This window comes from Falco cherrug, chromosome 12, assembly GCF_023634085.1.
Source record: "Falco cherrug isolate bFalChe1 chromosome 12, bFalChe1.pri, whole genome shotgun sequence".
Classification (NCBI taxonomy): Eukaryota; Metazoa; Chordata; class Aves; order Falconiformes; family Falconidae; genus Falco; species Falco cherrug.
The window spans coordinates 14,935,690-14,954,191 of NC_073708.1; the positions used below are offsets into that span (position 1 = coordinate 14,935,690).

The 18,502-nt window shown below is 36.6% G+C and overlaps 1 protein-coding gene across 1 annotated transcript in view; it reads left to right on the plus strand.

The window, feature by feature from the left end:
- The window catches only part of DPYD (dihydropyrimidine dehydrogenase), a 366,956-nt gene that overhangs the window by 104,782 nt on the left and 243,672 nt on the right, over positions 1–18,502 (plus strand). The window contains exons 5-7 of the mRNA XM_055724875.1: positions 3,856–4,017; positions 13,125–13,321; positions 17,470–17,551. Coding sequence (XP_055580850.1) covers positions 3,856–4,017; positions 13,125–13,321; positions 17,470–17,551 — 441 coding nt within the window. The remainder of the gene's footprint in view (positions 1–3,855; positions 4,018–13,124; positions 13,322–17,469; positions 17,552–18,502) is intronic.

Below are 18,502 nucleotides of genomic sequence, written 5' to 3' on the forward strand. Positions count from 1 at the left end.
TGTGTAAGCACAAATTGTTCATGTAACTAAACATTTAAGATACTGTACATATACTACAAACTCTCATTTATTACTGTAGTAACACAATGGTTTGCAGTTTTGTAACACAGTTTGTATAACACCACTTAGTGTAACTTACTATACTGTATTTCCCTGCCAGTTTTTGTCAGGTATTGGAAGACATTTTTCTAATAAAGTTTGAGACATTAGATAATAGATCAATGCAGTAAAGGCAGGATAAACGACTACATAAAATAGAAGGATGAAGAGATGAAGCAACTCAGAGCTGAGCTCCTGAAGTCCTGCACAGCCCAGTCTCCGTGCTGGACTATGCCCTGGGTGTCAGGAAGGTTGCAGATGGGCTTGCTCTCAACTTACTGCATAGTCGGTGGTAGCAGCACACTGTCGTATCCTTTCACTGGTAGTGAACAAGTATCAGTGGCAATGGGAACAGTGGTTATACTGGGAAGTGTAAGAGGAGAGTTAGGGAGCTGCAGCTCTTCTGCACGTTTAAGTTTACCAATGGCAAAATTGACACAGGTTGAATTTTTGTTGGCAGACAGGGATACCAAGTCAGCAGTGAACTTGTTCTTCCCTTACATCTTTAGAGGTGTCACTTTTGCACAGCTGCAGCACGCTGGTGAAGCAGTGCAGAATACTTGCCATCCTGCTCCCAAAAATAAGTGGAACACTTTGTACTTCAACTGTGACTGTCTTTTAATTTATCATTAAAACTTACCTCATGTGTTAAGACTAGAAGATATATACCTTTTGATACAATTTATCTAATGATGTAATATTTAGCCTGGTAACATGTACTCTGTACTCTTATTCGAAAAGGATCCGATACCTCTTTTTCTCAGATACCACTAGTAGCGACAGCAGCAACAATTCATGATCGTGACAGCAACATCTCAAAACTTCCCAAATCAGGACCCCACCTTTGTATACTCCATCATGTTTCCCCGAAATTAAGGGGTCAGCAGCAGTTGGCCTTACCCCCATTAGGATTTCAGTTCCAGCCTCCTACTTACTGAACTCTGGCATGATGTTCTGAGATAGGTTTCCCTAGGTATCCCCTCAATATGCCATGATCTCAGTCCTATACTCACAATGACCCTGGTTCTCATCTCTTCCGCGTTCACTTGCTACTTTAACATACACTGTCTTTCTGTAGCATAGCTGTGCTGAAAGTTTGGTTTGAGCTTGCAAAACAAGTAAAATATGCCAGCTGTGTTGACACTGCCTGTAGTGGCACAGCTCAAGTGTAAGAATATACTTTACAAATATGTAATAAAATTGATTTTAAAAAGGAATATTTAACAGCTTTGCATTCTAGGCATAATAACTAATTTGTGTATTGATTTTAAGTACAAAGCCTAAAAATGTAGAAGACCTTAATGAAGTTACTTAGATGGAAGTATATGTTTTTGTATTTGTTTCCATTGAACCAGAGTTGAAGATAATAAAAATAATAATCCTGGACAACACAGGAAGGAAAAATGTAACTCTTATATGTACTGAAATATCAAACTGAACAAAAATTCTTTGAAAACCATTTTGTCTTTGAGTTGGGGAGAAATATCCTCACTACTAGTTTGCAATTATTCCTTTAGAGTGAAAAAAGGGAATGGCTAGATCTAATTGCCTGGGAAACAGACATCTAGGGCCACTTAAGATGCTGTAGGGTGTCTAGACTGGTCGCTGAGTGCTGTTTCAGAAAGACATATGGGTGTCCTGCATTGACTGTGTCACCTCTGCTGTCTGCATGGTTATGTGTCAGGGACATCTCCAGCATAACTAGACTTCTGTCTTTTGCTACTGGATTGAGCTTACAGTGTCTCTACTGGCTGTTTTTAGCAGCTCCAACAGTCTCTGGCATATCAAAACAGTATAATTCATCTGCAAGAGTGAAAATATTTGCTAATATGTACAATTTCCATTTGACTAATACTCCTTTACGTTGGAATAAATGAGAATTGGGGATGATAAAGTGCCTTACCAGTCACCACTGGCAAAATGGTTGAAAGTTCTCCCAGAAGAGCTGTGTAAAGTGAATGCCTATTCAGCCAGGATGAGAATTTCAATAGATTTTAATAGTGGCTAAGAAAATCCTATGAGAGTGAACCCAGGTAGCTTGTTTTCATTTCCATGTGATGGATGGGGGGCTCATGCTGTGCAGTAGACCAGCATCTGTAAGCAACAGGTCCAGTTGCATCTACAAATACATTCAAGTATGTTTCTTAAACATTGACGTTGTCTTGGGACTCTCTAGCTGTGTTCTGTATCTGGTTTAATTTAGAGAATTTTATGCTCAGTCTTTTAATATGCCTTTAGTGAATTTGAACCTCCCAAACCAAAGTCTTGTTACCCATTGTTGGTGATATTGTCAGATCTCTGTGCTGCTCTTCTTATTCATAACTGGATTCTTGCGCTGTGTGGCGTAGAGTTTGCTTTGAATAAACACTTCTGTGTACATCAGCATACTTGACAGACAATAAGTCACAGGCATCGCATAGGGTCTGCTGTGACAGGGTATTTCACATCATTTGAGTTAGCTGTCCTGCAACAGAGAGATAATGGTATTTGTTATAAAAACCAATTCCATGTTAGTGATGATTATTGAAGACTGCAATATGGAAGAGGTTGTGGAAGAGGAAGGAGACATTGTTTTTTAATCTCTCAGTTATTGCTAGTTTGGAGAAAGCTGGAATGAGATCCTGGCATTAATTTCTTACTGAGGAAACTTCTGTGGAACCTCAGCCATGTGCTAATTGTAAGTGGTACTGTAGTGTCTTCTGGCCCTTAAAGGAAACTGTATCATTAACCCATTTTCATGGACTTTCCTTGGTGGGGCTTTTAGAGCGGGTGGGAAGAGGGGTAAAATAAAGAACTAGAGTCTGATTAAGTAAACTTCAATATTAAGTATACAGAAGAAAAAATAGGATGTAAATGGTTTGCTTTAATTACACCATAATTTTATTAATGTAAATGGAGAACTGCCATCAGTAGCTCTCCCCCTCTGAGTAAGACTTCAGTTCACTCCTGTCATTTCCTCTGATGCTCCCACTTAAGAGAATTATCTGGTCTGAAAAAACAGCTAGGGGTTGTTTTCTTATGGCATCAGGCACTGGGAACTTGCCAATGTACATTCCTTAGATTGTTATTATGGGAAGAAATCTTGTTAGCTCTCATTTATCAGGATATTTTTCCTTTTCTGAAGATACACACTGAATATTGGGAAGCTGCGAAGCTGTGAATTGTACATAACTTCTTTAATCAGTTCCCTAGTTTGCTATTTAGAGCAACAGGAAAGTAAGTGATTGTCCTGATTGGTATCTAGTTGAGGGGGAAAAAAAAATAAATCAGTAGTGCAGTATCTACAGGTGAAGCCTTCTCTTCTCCTCACCGGTCTGGAACAATTGGCACTACTGATCTGGTGTGAAGGACAGGCACATCTGTAGAGATGGTGTGCACAGATGTGTAAAATAAGCTTTTCATTCCCTGTGTCATAAAGAACTGATAATCTAGCTGTCACTTTCTGGTCAGACCTTCAACAAGGGTTACGACTCAGCTACTGCCCAATTGACCTAGACATGGAGAAAGTATTTACAAGTACTTAATGCAGCACAGTAGTTTTCAAACATAACTTTCAGTGGCTTAACAAATTTGTATGACCATCTCAGACTGAAGATCTTTTTAGCTATTTTGCAAGCTAAAAAAAAAATTGTTTATCTTTGCATAACAATTTTGCTGCCTTTCTTTCCAGTGTCTTTGACATAATGCTGTATAACATATTGGTACATTTAAATAATGTCAGTGTTGTTTAATTTTTTTTTTCTCTTTTTCCTTCAGAACTACTATGGAGCTGCCAAAATGATTCTTTCTGACAATCCACTTGGCCTGACATGCGGAATGGTGTGTCCAACATCAGATCTCTGTGTTGGTGGGTGCAACTTGTATGCCACGGAGGAAGGACCAATTAATATTGGTGGATTGCAGCAGTTTGCTACTGAGGTAGGTAGGACTTGCAAATGTCTGAAATTCTTTGTATGCACCAATGTGTGTTGTCTAAGTGGTTGCCTTTGTTAATGATTTGTTTTTTAAAAAAAAGTTGGTACTAGTAAAATAAAGGTGTGGGAAGTTAGAATAATTAATTCTTTATCTTACAACACATTCAGAAGCTTAGAAATGTTTTCATAATGCACTAATTTGTGGGAACATAAGGAACATTATTGTGAAAAAGATGACTCTTTAGAAACACTAGTAGTTGAGACAGTTTGTTTTATAATGAAAGATTTATATAAGCCAGGTGAAATTGTAGGTGTTACTGAAGAAGGCTGCATAGGGAAAAAGGTCAAGTGCACCTGCATCTGTAACTGGATGTTAAGGAGCTGTAGAACTGTTCTGGGCATTGAGTAGATCCTGTAGCAGAACTAGTGTGCATTTGTACTGGCTTTGGGCCAAAGGAAAAGTTTGAGATGATTTAGACTTTTTACTATCCAGTTTTGCCAAAACTAGGTAAATAAGTCCTTTCAGGTTGACGTGTAATAGATGTCTATGTGCATCTGTCTATTTAGATACCTAGTGTAGATGCTTACATATGTGTGTTTGTGTACATTTATTAGGTCATAAGGGTATGCGTATATTTTGGTTGCTGAAGCAAAATTTTTTACTTGCCACTTGATGTTAGGAAGTCTTCTCAAGGGTTTCTGTTGAAATGTACGTGCATTATTTGTGACTGTATAGTTTTAATGCTCTGCTTTCCATCTGAAGAAAGATGGAGGCTGCTGCTCATTTGTTGACTTCCTTTGAAGGGCATGGAGAATTTGTATCAAACTCATGGTCTCAGCTCGCAGCTCATTTGATCTGTCTGAAGTATCTTTGGGTAACAACTGTGATTTTGGTCTCTGTAAAAGTAAGGATGTTGTGGCTGTATAAGAAAAGGCATATGCACATTTCTATATAGTCCTAACTAATGAGGTTGTACCTCTTCTATGTCTTGAGCCATTTGGCTGGTTATATTTACAAACATACAGTGAAATCCCAGTCACCTTTACAAAGCTTGAGAAATAAAAAAAAAAAATCTTTGTAGGACAGACCAGAATAGAAATGCAAATTAATCTGGAAGTAACAGACAATATGTCTGTAAGGCCAATTTTTTTCTTCTGCTGTCATTCATAGACTTCACACACCCTTCTCAATGGCTGTTGGTCATGATTCAATAAGCAAACATTCCTACCTGCTCCAGTTCTTCCCTCTTTTACCTGTTTGTATCCCTACTTTTTTCTCTCCAGGAGACTTGTAAAGCTTTTGGAGAACCTGCTAAATGTCTCTGCTAACTGTAGCTGAACCTTCTCTCCCCTCTGTCATTTAAGTAGCTATCCAGTTTGAATTTCTTGAGATTAGACCATACAAGTGTAAGTACAGTTTGGACCAAAGTTCTTATTTATAGGATGAGGCTAGAGACAGTGAATGTATTTGTTCTACATGTATATTCAATAGCTGGCTGTTATCAGTCAAGGGGCAATTTTATTACCTTTTCTTCTTTTTCTTTATTCCTTATATCTAAAAACTTAATATTTGTTGCAAAGGAGACTTATTTTTTCTCAAAAAAACCCCCAAAACAACAAAACACAAACAACAACCAAAAAAAGAAAGAAAAAAGAAAGATTAAACAGTTGTCAAGTAGATGATAAATACAATGGTGAAATATTACTGTTTAGGAAGCAAATGCAAGTAATATCTGTTAAAACTTGATTTGTGTCTCCTTTTAGCCCTAATGCTATGATTAATAGAGAGGAATTATGGCTTGATAGATAATGCTAAATATCTGCTATTTTTCTTCAAAAATCTTTAGAAATCTATTAAAAAAGCTCAGTGCTAGCACAATGATTGATACGAAAACTGCAGCAAGGATGAATAGCTCAGAATGGCTTTGCTCCTAATGTTTCAGGTTTGTTTAAAGTGATATTAGTGTCAAGAGTTCTAACAAAATTGTTACACAGTTCTATTTAACACTCAATAAAAATACCTTTTCATAAATTTTATTACCCTTAATATTTTTATAGTATCCTAAAATGTTAAAATTAGTTAATAAACTTTATTTGTATGTATTGTAGTACTCATAATTAGTAAAGTATGCAGTCACTTTCATAGTTAATACTTTTTTTAGCTTTCATTCAGGTCAATTTTACTGTGAAAGTATGTATAGTTGAAAAAAATGTAATGATACGAGTGCTTCCAAGTAACAATTGTTGTAAAAATATAAATTAAAATACTGAAGAAAATCATAAGGTACTACTGCCCATACAAAAATTGGCTCAGATACTGCAAGTGAAGTGTGTTCACAGCTTTACCTATATGAGTACCTTAGCAAATTGTGTAATTTAGGTGTGCAACATGTTACTCTTAATGAGAGCTGCATGGTAATTCTCGTGCGCTGTGTAACAGTTTGTCCCACAGGAGCTTATTTACTGAAAACTCAATTGTGCATAAAGCCAGCTTTAGACTTTTTTTTCCTTGGAATTAGTCTGAGGATCATACACTTGATGCATTACGAGAGCGAGCGATAGCGTAGATAAAAGATAAAATTGCAGTAAAGCAGGAATGTGGGCTTAAAATGGAAAATATATGGGTATGACGTATGCCCCTTTGTGCTTCTGAACAATGTCTGATCATCTGTTCATACTGCAGATAAAACTCCCTAATTGTAAAATATTTGTCTTGCATACGATGCCAAAAAAATGGCACCTCACACCTCATGCATTCTCCTTCTGCTCTTCCATATAGTTTTGTAACTATGCTTAGCTCATTCTCGAAGTAAATTGTAATCCAGTCTGAAAAAACATAGATTTTGACAATTAAATGTTCAAGTGGAAAAAAAGAAATGTCCGTTTGTATTTGTGATGTAGAATGTGTATACTGGGATGCAGTTACCACGGTAACTGTTGCATCTAGAGAATAACATGGAGTAAAAGCTCACTATTATAAATGATGAGTGTCAAGCGCAGGTTACACCTGCTACTGCACAGGTCAAAATTATATTAATGTCTTTATCTCTCTCCTTTGCCCAAGTACTTTAGAATCAGGAAACATCTCTGATTTTGGAACACAAGTTCAGTGAAAATATACTGAGATTACAGTGACAATACATACAGGCATGAGCTATATGACTGTCAGTCCAACAAAATAAACTAAAATTACTGGTTACTCAAGTACAAGTTTGTAAGCTTGTAGTAAAAAGAAAGCATGATCTATTACAATTTCTGTTGTAGTATTAGTAAAAAGCCCTCAAAATCTTACATTTCTGGTTAGACATCACTGAATCTAAAGGTTCTCCTGTGTTTCTAGATAATCATTCTGTTTAGCAACACAACCTAAATAGAAAAATGTATTATTTTAATCGCTGTGTACTACATTTAAATACTAGATCATTTAGTACTGTGGCTTCTGTGCCAGCTACAGTTCTGGTGATTTGTTGCTCTCTGGAGATATATTCTGGCTGCTGTTGCAGCAGAAAGAAATTGGAAAAGGAAACTTGATATGTTTTTTTTCCTAAAAGATGTGTTGTATGAGCTTACCAGCTGCTAACCTAGGGGCATCTCAGCAGAGCGCCTGTTCTGGGAGGTGGGCTGTGGGTAAGGGTCCCCCTCTGCGTGCTTGGACCTCCCTTCTCCAATCCACCACAGGCAACAGAGCAGTGGCTGCTCAGAGGGATTGCTGTAGAGGGGGTGTGCTGCAGCCTCGGGCTCAGGGTCCCTCTTGTAGTTGCATATTGACAGCTCTGATCAGTCTTAACGTAGGTGTGGGGAGAAGGGCGTTCTTGTGGAGCTGCAGCTCCTGCAGTTGGGCAGCCTTGGAACGGTTGTCTGGGCCCTTCACCTTTGCTGGCACGGTCGGGCATGCTGCATCAGCAAAGGAGGATTGTTCTGGGGAACTAAGATAACAGGACAAACAGAAAGGAAACTATTGGTATTAATTTTTATTTTAAGACATCTTTAGGTTATTTTCTCTTTTAAGTCATGTTGAAATGTATAATAATAAATTATAAAGTTTTAGGCTTGTCTGAAGGGGATGGTGTAGCCTTTTACAGTAGTTCAGGGGATGAATCTGATGACTTCTGATTTCTCAAGCCAATGCTGAAAGACTTGCTGATACTTGGACACGTTATGTAAACTTCTCTACAGCATGTTTGCAGACATTAGGCATTCTTTGATTTTTTTTTTTTTTTTTTTTTTAAGGCATTTACATGAATGTTGCGATGTCCTTTTAGTGGTAGGATTCATGAAGTGTGAAGGTATGGACTCTGCAGTGTCCTAGATCCATGGGTTTTCTTGGGACTGGGATAGTATTAACATATAGTTATTACATAGGTTTGAAAGGTCTTCAATGAGATGCTTTAGGCCCTAGCTTTGTCAACACTCACCTGCTTGCATAGAAGTTTGCAGTATTACAACTTTAGCTTTTAACTTGTGGGAGGGGGATCAACAAGTTTTCAGAACTAGCTCACGTTTGTGGAAAAAACACTTCTGTACATCCTGTGCTATCCACAGCAATTAAATGACATTAATAGTGTGATCATGTAATTTGACAACTTCAAGAAAGTTTGCTGAGCATGGAGTTTGCTTCATTTTTTATTAAAATCTGTGCAGGATATAATTTTCTTCTTTAAATATCCAACTGCCCCATATTAATGTAAACCAGCCTACAGATAAATATCCATGGAAACGAGTGGGAAAGTGTGAAACTAATACAATCGGTTTCTAAATGTTACTGATTTCATTGCCTGCATTTTTCTTTCTGTGCACTAGCAACATCTGATAACAATTCAAAATATACTAACATCTTTCACACTAAAATAAATACCAGCTAGAAGCTACTGCCTACATCAGTAGCTGTTTGGTATCTCATCACCTTCGTGAGGGATATTTAATGGCAAACCTAACTGATAAACTTATTTCTATAGCCTTTTAAGCACGGAAGCAAGCATTATGCCTCAACAATATAAAGGATTTAGTTATGAAGTCAAAACTTATGCTACTAAAAGATTAAATTTTCCTTTTTTAAAAAAAGAAAAATTTCCTAAACTCATCCTTCAGTTTTCCCCATTTTTTGATTTTCAGCCTCTTTCTATTGGTGAAGCTATTGTTATTAAGATGACAGATTAAACAGATATACTTTTAACTTAAGAAACATGACCTTCTGTGTATGTCTTGGAAACTACCTAATATGCTTTTTAGCAACATATCTTGTTTCATAGCATTAGGCAAAGGCTTTTTTACATTTTAACACTGAGGTTAAACTTTCAATCTATTTGCTGTTTTATTTAACACATCTTTGTCATAGTCCAAAGATAATTTTAAATCAAATTGAATTACGATAGAACTGTCTGACCATATTTGAATTCTGCAGATACCCTTCTCCACGTATCTGCAGTATATTCCTCTTAGAAAAATTCTGATCAGAAAACTCAAAAGTGACTGAAGTGAGTTAATTTTTTCTAATTTATATTAAAATTCAAATAACAATTCTGAATAAGTTATAACCTGCTCTGATGGTTTTAAATATTTTAGATTAATTTAAATCATGCTTACTAGCCATAAAATGATTTTCATCAGGTTAGCCAAATGCATTTCTCCAAGTCACCTGTTACTCTGCCAAATGTCACATATTTTCATCAAAACATGCCAATACTAGAATTGCGTAGTGAAGAAAAGAACCAGAATTTTATTACACAACGAGAACAATAAGCTTTTCCCTGTCTGCTTTCTGAAAAACAGCTAAAATAAGTTGGCTAAAACTTTCCAGGAAAATTAAACTTGAATCAGATGCTCAGGAATCAAAACTTCTGAAGTTAGCTTAAGTGGGAAATATTGTCGAACCTTATGTTTGCATGCAGTGCCTGGAATTATGCTCTTTGTCAAGTATACTGAATTTTTTTTGGAACAAGAACTAACCCCACTTCAATGAAAGGATGTTTCATTTACAAGGGAGAAGACAACAAACCGCAGATTTCACACTGGAGAGAACACCGAGCAAGTGCTCTCACACCTTTACACAATAAAGTAATGCACACAGGGAAACTGTAATATGTCATAAACGTCTGAATCAAGAGATAATTTTTTTCAGTTGTTGGAACTTTAGCAGAATAGATTGGCTGTTTGAGTTTGATCAGTTGTATCTCACTTGAGGACAAAGTCTCCATGATCTTTTTCATAAACTGGAATATCCTTTCTATGGACCCTGATGGACATGAAGCGTAAGTAGGGGACAGAATCTGTGTGGGTTTAGTTTGAATAGGCCCTAAGTGGTGAAGTAATGATTGCATAGTATTTGATAAAAAATTAAAAAATAAATGTCCAGTGTTATTGATGTCTATTAATAATCTATCTTACTCTTTTGTTTGTGTATGAGAGGGAGCCAGAAGGAAAGGCAGACATGGGGATGATGGCTGAGTCTTTCCAGTGAGAGATTCAGCTTTAAAATTCATTATTTGGTCTCATTTTCCGAAATGGGTCTAGGTTAAAAAAGCACTGCAAAACAAAAGAAAAACTTAATCACAAAAAAAATGAAATAATCCTTTTGAAGGGAAGGTGGATGTGAAAGGCAACAGTATTAAACTTTACTTGCATCCTGACCCAGTCTGAGCAGATTAAAATGGGAGAGGACAATTGCGTGTAATGTCGCCTTGAACGCTTGCTTGCAAAGTAGTCATCTCTGCACACCAAAGGATTTGTACAGAAGATTTCAGTAATATTTAGTTAGGTGAATTACATTTAATTAGGTGAATTACAGTGTCAGGAAACTTCACCATGAGGTGAGTGAAAATCTTTTGAAATGCATTGAAGCAGTTTGCTATTTTCACAGTTACCCTGCCAGCCTTAATATGCAAACCTGCCGCTGACTTCCAGATGGCAAGATACTGCCACACAAGCTGGCTGTGCTGCATAAAGACAGTTTCACCCTATTTGCAAATAGGCAGAATTAAAGTTGACCATTCAGCCTGAACTGCTAGGATTTCCTGCATGAGTGCTTGGTTTCTGAAGCTTAACACTGCGCTACAGTAGTGCAGCACTGTAGTATAGCATTTAGTTGATGGGTATGACTGTTCAGTAGTAAATATAAAAATAATTATGTTAACAATAAAGTAAATTTAGTGATAAATTTATTAAACATATGCATATTCAGTGTTTAATGTACACATAGAATATGCAAGTTATATAATTTGTATTACTGAGCAGACTTCTAAAATAACTGCATGACACTTTAATGGAAATTTGGTACCATTCAAGCCATTTCTGTGTGAATGTAACAAAGCAGACATTTTAGAAATATCCTATTGCATTTTGGTTATCACAGTCTAGTTTCACAGTACAATATGAGCTTTTCAGCCCGTGAAATCCATTAATAACCACATTAAACCTTCCCATATTGTATGAATTGTCAGGTTTAAATGATTCTTTTTTTAAAACAATTATCTGTCTCTTGCTTCTTGCAGTTTGTTAAAATGCTATGTCAATTTACAAAGACTGGGGGAATTTGACACAGAAATTTTAGAGGGGGAAGGAACTAATCATTGGTTTACCTAGCATGAGTGCTCAAGTGCGCATGAAGAAAATGAACATTGATTCAAAATATAAATGAAAAATTCTATTCATGAGTGGAATTGCCAAAGCTTAACGGGAGAAACCTTTGCTTCTTGAGGTCTAAGGAGAGTAAAAGCTGTTGGTAAACTTGTTAAATAGCTTAAATATGGTATTAAGACAAGCAACAATGTATGTATTTTAAAGGAGTAGTTAGTGCTTATGGAATGCAGTTCTGCATTGAAATGGATGGGAAATTATGTTGTCTTTTGGTGGTTTTTGAGGTGCAGACTTGAAGTGTTTGTGATATGACTGAAAATTTCAATAAAACAAACTCTCATATCCTTTTGGTATAGTATTTTGTTTCTGCTACAAAGATACACTCCTTGGGTTAAATATTTCGCCCCAATGTCTGAAATCAAATGAAGATGTAACTATGCTCTTCTGTGCTCCTCATCTTTAGTAGCCTGCAAGGGCTGTGAGTCATCCTTTTTCCTTTTGTAGGTTATACAAGATAGGGACTCCATTCCTTTCCCTATAATGTATGTAAGTGCAAAGGATAGTGAAGTCTCACTCCATGCATGTAGAATATTTCTGTGTTAGCCTCTTACCTGTACACTTGAGCAAAGAACTGATTTAATGCAAATCTGAAATGAACGGTGTGGCTTTTTAACTAGGTTAGGAGCCCATTGTGCTGCGTTCTGTATAAATACATGATAGTTTTCAGAGACTGACACAAAGTACTTTTAATGGTAAAGACAGAACGAAGCAGGTCATCACCATTTTACAGGTGAAGAACCGAGGCATGCAGAGAGCAGTCTAACTTTCAAGTATGTCTACAACTTTTGGACACTGGATTAAAAAGTAGAGAACATCTGAAATAGATGAGCAAGTAACATGAAATAAGTCCTATTCGAATTATCTAAGAGGAGGCATCTAAAGCAGGGCTTACTTTTGAAAATATAGCGCTGAAGACTAGGGGCAGTTCCTAAAAGAGTTTCAAAACCACCTAAGAATGGTTACCTACCACCTCTGAAAAATCAAGCCATAAGTGATGTATCTAGTATCACACAAAGTGTGTCCTGAAGAAGCAAAGACTCTTCACTGGCATTACAAGTCTTTCTGTTATTTGCAGCAATTATTTTTTTTTTTTTTGGTAGTAACAATAATCTGAACATTGCTTGGAAGGAAATTTTTGGTGTTACCAAGATTCTCTGCCATCAGGCTGACTTTGTATTACTACTCTCTTACTGGTAGTCTGGTTCCATCTTCTCTGTAAAATTTACAGTAGTGGAAGATCTGACTTCAGACATTTTTAAGACAAAAAGAACCATAGAAAGACCAAACCCTGCAACTACAACATGCCTTGCAAATGCATAGATCGTGTCATTTGGGAATTCCTATAACGTTATGAAGTGATCTGCAATAATACGTCAATGATATGTGACAGTACTAGCAGAAGCTTCCATCATGTTACTCATATTAAAATTTAAGGAGGGAATGTAAAGTATGTAACCTGTTGCATGTACTGCTTTTCAGGTGTTCAAAGCTATGAACATTCCTCAGATCAGAAACCCATCGTTACCTCCTCTAGAAGATATGCCTGAAGCCTATCACGTGAAGATAGCTCTTCTTGGTGCAGGACCTGCAAGCTTAAGTTGTGCTTCTTTTTTGGCTCGGTTGGGCTATTCGAACATCACCATATTTGAAAAGCAGGAGTATGCTGGTGGTTTAAGGTAAAACAATGACAACAAAGCACTGTTTCCACTTATTGTAGAAAGCGTAGCAAAAGATACTGTGCAAACATAGTTCATACACAATCACTCTACCTTTACCAAAGGAAGAGAGTAGAAAATTTCAGATACGGAAAACTTGTGTTTTATTTAAATAATTTATCGTTCAAGTTAAATAGGTACAGTTACAGGCAAGCTTTAACGAGAGTCTGGGGGCTATCTCCTATATTCTCTTCATATGACCTCTAAAATTCCAGAGTGCAATTATTACCAAATTAACACTTTAGAAAATTATGTCAGGAACCATTTTCCCTTATCCAAAACTTTTAAAACAAAATGAGATACCTGTAGCCAGCCCTGCATAGTAAAAGTATTAGTAGATGTTTAAAATGCTTTAGACAGATACTGATTTTATGGAGAACTTTAAACTTAGAATGCTTTTGTGAACTACCTTATGCAAATAAAGGTGACAGTGAATAAATTCATGTATGCCTGGTCTTTCAGCTTTAGTAAACAATACCATATGAGTGAAATAAACCCCCTACGATTCTTAACCTTCAACAAATTGCAGATACATAAAAGAAAGTACCTTTGCAGTTTGCCTATATGGTAAACACTTGGCTGATATTTGCATGGTGTCATGTCCTCTACACTAAAAGCTGAATTTTTACCACTTTAACAATGGTGTAGATTGTATCTTGTAAGTATGTTGGAATACCTAACTATAGCATAAAATATTTCAGAAACTGACTGGTGAATACCAACCCATTCAAAATGAAAATTAAATTTTACATGTTGAAGATGTACTCACACTGAAGTGTTTATAAGTGAAAAGAAACACAGAGAGAAAGAAGGGTGATGTGCTCCCATTTCTCACTGCGGCATCACGGAAATCAATAGCGTTGACACCATTAATGAATTTGATCCATAATGTCATAATGTCAAATACTTATTCAGTGCTCTGGAAGATAGAGAATCAATGCTGGAGAAGTTGAACTGTTTACTTGCATTTTTCCCAGTGAGATTCAGAAGTATTCTACCTAATTATCAAGATTTTAATATATAGGCATTTAACTGTGGAGCTGTTTTACTTGAACTGCTAGCCATAGAAGATTGCAAATTCAGTATATGAACTATCTATTCACCTGTTGAGTAGCACGTTTTCATAAATATCGGGTTTAAAATGTAAAGTAGTAAGAAATAATGAGATTTCCAACAATGAAGCTCTACTCGGTGACAGATTAGACCAGGGGTCCTCAAGCTTTTTAACCAGGGGGCCGGCGTGCGGATGAAGTGGCCAGCAGTCATCTGCAGCTGCTTGGTTTGCCCCAACCCCCAGCGGAGGGGTGGGCGGGGGGCAGTCTGTAAATACCGGGGGCCGGATTGAGGACCCTGGGGGGCTGTATCCGGCCTGCGGGCCGTAGTTTGAGGACCCCTGGATTAGATTTAGGTTGGATTCAGCAATATGATACAGTACTTTCTGCGGTTGCTTAAAGTGCAATGCTGCAGTTAGTTACTGTGTGCTTGCGTATTTGAAGCAATGTGATCTTAAGTTGCATCTGTTCTTGATGCTATGAGTTGAACTTAAAATAAAGCTTAGTCTGTTGTTTGTTCTGCTGCAAAAAGCCTTACATGAAGTTTTGCCTTTTCTGTTACTGTCCTTAATGGTCAAGCAGTGTGTTTTAAAATCTGTTTCTTTTGAGTCTTGAAGAACACATAGCGATCAAGGTCAATTTTACTTCAATTCATTGTACAAAGTTTCACATCTGGTTTAAGGACATCAATTCCTTTTGTCCTTATTTTAATCTTGGACAGAAGGGAGGCTGGCCTGTGGCAGCAATCATCCATTATTGCATTTGTAAGTCTTTGCAGTACATCTTCTAACAAGTTTAGGTTATTGATGGGTGTGTTCTCAAGGCTTCATAAACTATTACAAATGGTTAACAAGACCAAATTAATTTTATATTTGGAATCAGCTTTTGGAAGGGCAGTACTTGTGCCCTTTTTTTAGTTTGCTCTGCCTTTTTTTAAAGTGTTTTTAACTAGGATATTCTTTCACATACATGTTACGTCGTATCTGACTTTAATAATATTGTGAGAATAGAAAGGAGTCTAGTGACTGCAGTTCCTGTGGTGTAATTCTTAAGTGTAGCATAAGTCTGTGGCTGTCTGAACATGTCTCTCTGAATTTTTTGCATTCATGAGCAGGTTTTCTTACAGTTTGCCAGTTGTCTAACATTTATGCTTTATAGTAGGGTAGGCACAAACAGGTCACACTCTTGCTTAGAGACTGAACAAGCTTCACTGCTTGTGCTCTTAGCTATGCGACTGGTTTACAGCATACCAAAATATTTCTCTCGTTAGGCCCAATGGGTGTCCCTTGAGTAAAAGTAATTTGGGGTCATGGAGAAACACATAGCACCTGGCCAAGCACCTCTAACTTGGATCAGATTTGAGGAAGTAGTGAATTTGTGGGGCACTGGTCCCATCCAGTACATCCGTCCTGCACCTCTTGCCCTGTTCCTTCTCCCCCCTGTTGTGCCATTGCAGAGTCAGTGACTCTCTGCTGCTGCTGAAAGAAATTGTATCAGAATTATTGATGTTCCAGTTGACTTTTCATAAAGTGCTTATTTTCATAGTAAATGTGCATGCATGAGTCCCCACAGCACTGTATGTATTTGCATATGAACATATATGTACATATATGTGGGTGTACTCCACAGCACAAAACTAAGTAAATGTTTAATAAGAGCAAAACATTGTTTACAAATTCCAACAATGCATAACACAGCCAGTGCTGTTCTGGGAGCATGTTGTGGAAATGACAGGCCTTCAACAAATATATAGGTGGCTTGGAAAAGAGACCTTTCCTTTTGCTATTAGATTTATTTATTAGATCTCTGTTGCAGAATCATATTGATACATTAGTTTCTGCCTTAGACACCTTTTTACTTAGCATGACCTATGAAAATTGTATTGTCATGACACGTTCATTATATCTGATATTTAGAACACTCTTCATTGCACACAGGTCAGGAAAGGTGAAAAAAGGGCAGTATTTGAAATGATAAGAACACCAGTTTCCTTTCAGTATAATTAAAGTTGATGCAACTTAAAATAAATAAAATCCTTCTGGACTGTCAAAGTTAGAGGTTAAAGATGATGTGGTCACTAACAATATCTAAATTAAAGCCACAGTGAATCTCTTTTGCCAGTGCTTTTTTATGGAAGTTATAGATCTATTAATCTGAAAACATACTAGACTGAAGCTTAGAAATATCTGGGGAGGGGCTTTAAAATCTTTTCTGCATTTTCAGGGGTTTTTATATTCATTAAACAAAATTGTCTAAAATAGAACTTCACTGTGCGTGTCTGTAACATGTTACAGCAGATATTTTGAACTGGCACGAGTAGATGGCATTTCTTTGCAAATAAAGTTCTATACCAGTAGATATAAACTGAGATTCTATGCTGGCACTGCAGTTCTCCCATACAGGCTATCTGTGATTCTGGGAACTTGAAGATGTCATTCCTAATGTTCCCTAGGAGGAAGAAATGCCAGCTAATAAACGTCATCAAAAAGCAGACTTGAGACCAAGCGCTGATAGAAAATTACTGACTTTGTCCATCCTGAAAGATCATAAAAAATTCATGAAGTATAAGTGGAGGGTACAGTTTTGAATACCATTGCTCAAAATAGTATGTGCAACAGTTTTTAAAAAATATGTATCAGAAATTTGATTCTTTCGTATTGGACAGCTTAATGAATGACTGCTAGATCACTTTACTTTTAGTAGCCATGAGATCTTAAATGGATGTCTTAAGTTTGTTTAGTGTTACATATTCTGGTGAACAAAAGGAATGGAGCTGAAGCTCTTTTGGAGCCAAGTTTAATGTATGTTAAAATGGTTACCTAAAAGTGTGGGCAGGATTGGCCTCAAGGTACTGCCTTCCTGGCTTGTATTTTTAGCATTGGGTGAACAATGCTGTTTTGTCACTCTAAAAAGCCAACGGTCAAGCTTCAGCATATTCTATTCACATATGTTAAAATTAACTAAGGTGTGTTATAAGTATTGAATTTTTAACAAATAAAAAAAATCCTTTCTTCCTAAGAGCCAGAAGTATTTTACAGGCATTTTTATTTATTTTAGTACATCTGAAATCCCCCAGTTCCGATTGCCGTATGATGTAGTCAATTTTGAAGCTGAGCTTGTGAAGGATCTTGGAGTGAAGGTAAGAAAAATATACCCTACTGATGTATAGCTCAAAGAAAAAAGAACAAGAACTCTGCCAAAGATTAACAGCAAAATGTCATGCACATTAGTAAAGAACGATTAAAAGCTATGCTAGACAGAGGCAGGAAGATGCTTCCTCTTGCTCAGGGCATTTGTCTGTCTCCTGTCTGAATGCCACTAGTTTGGAAAAGGGCAATCAATAGTTCTCATCTGGCATGCCTGCATGTGATTAATTGTCTGTAAGAAACAAATTCCTAAATTGCTTTAGGGGTTCAATGTAGCTATTGGAATGATTTGATTTTTTTTAATCGAGTTTTTTCATGGAAGTTTGGCACTACTTAAAACGTTCATATTTGATACTTCTCCTTTCGTTCCCTCTCCCTGAGTTTTTTTTTTTAATGGTTTATCATACAGTCTTGCATCCAAGTTAATTTTATAATAGAATGCATCAAATTAAACAAAGTGTTAACATCATCATCTATTATAAACAATAACAGGCATTCAACTTCTTGGAAAGTAATAGTTAAACATTATTCTGTTAAATATATGTTGTTTATATATAATGAGAACATTGCTTTATTATTAATTTAGGGCTTGAGCTGAAGATTTAGATAGTATTTACAACTGCTGCCCACTTTAATAGAAATTACAAATGTAAAATGCATCACTGGATCAAATTTTTGAGTACTGGGGAGATAATTTATTTTTAACGTGATACTAAATCATTCAGTGAAGCAAGAAATTCTTCTTGGAATCTTCCATGTTGGTTTGTATCATAAAAGCAGTAGAGTGTTGTCACAAGACTCAACTGAGAACCTCGTCCTTCCCAGGTTTTATAAAAATGCTGGTAGGTAAGATAAGGCTTTAAATGCTACGGGTCTATTTTTCTACTCTTAAAAATCTCTTTGCACTTCTTGAAAAGACTGACAGAATGGAGGTTGAGGTAGGG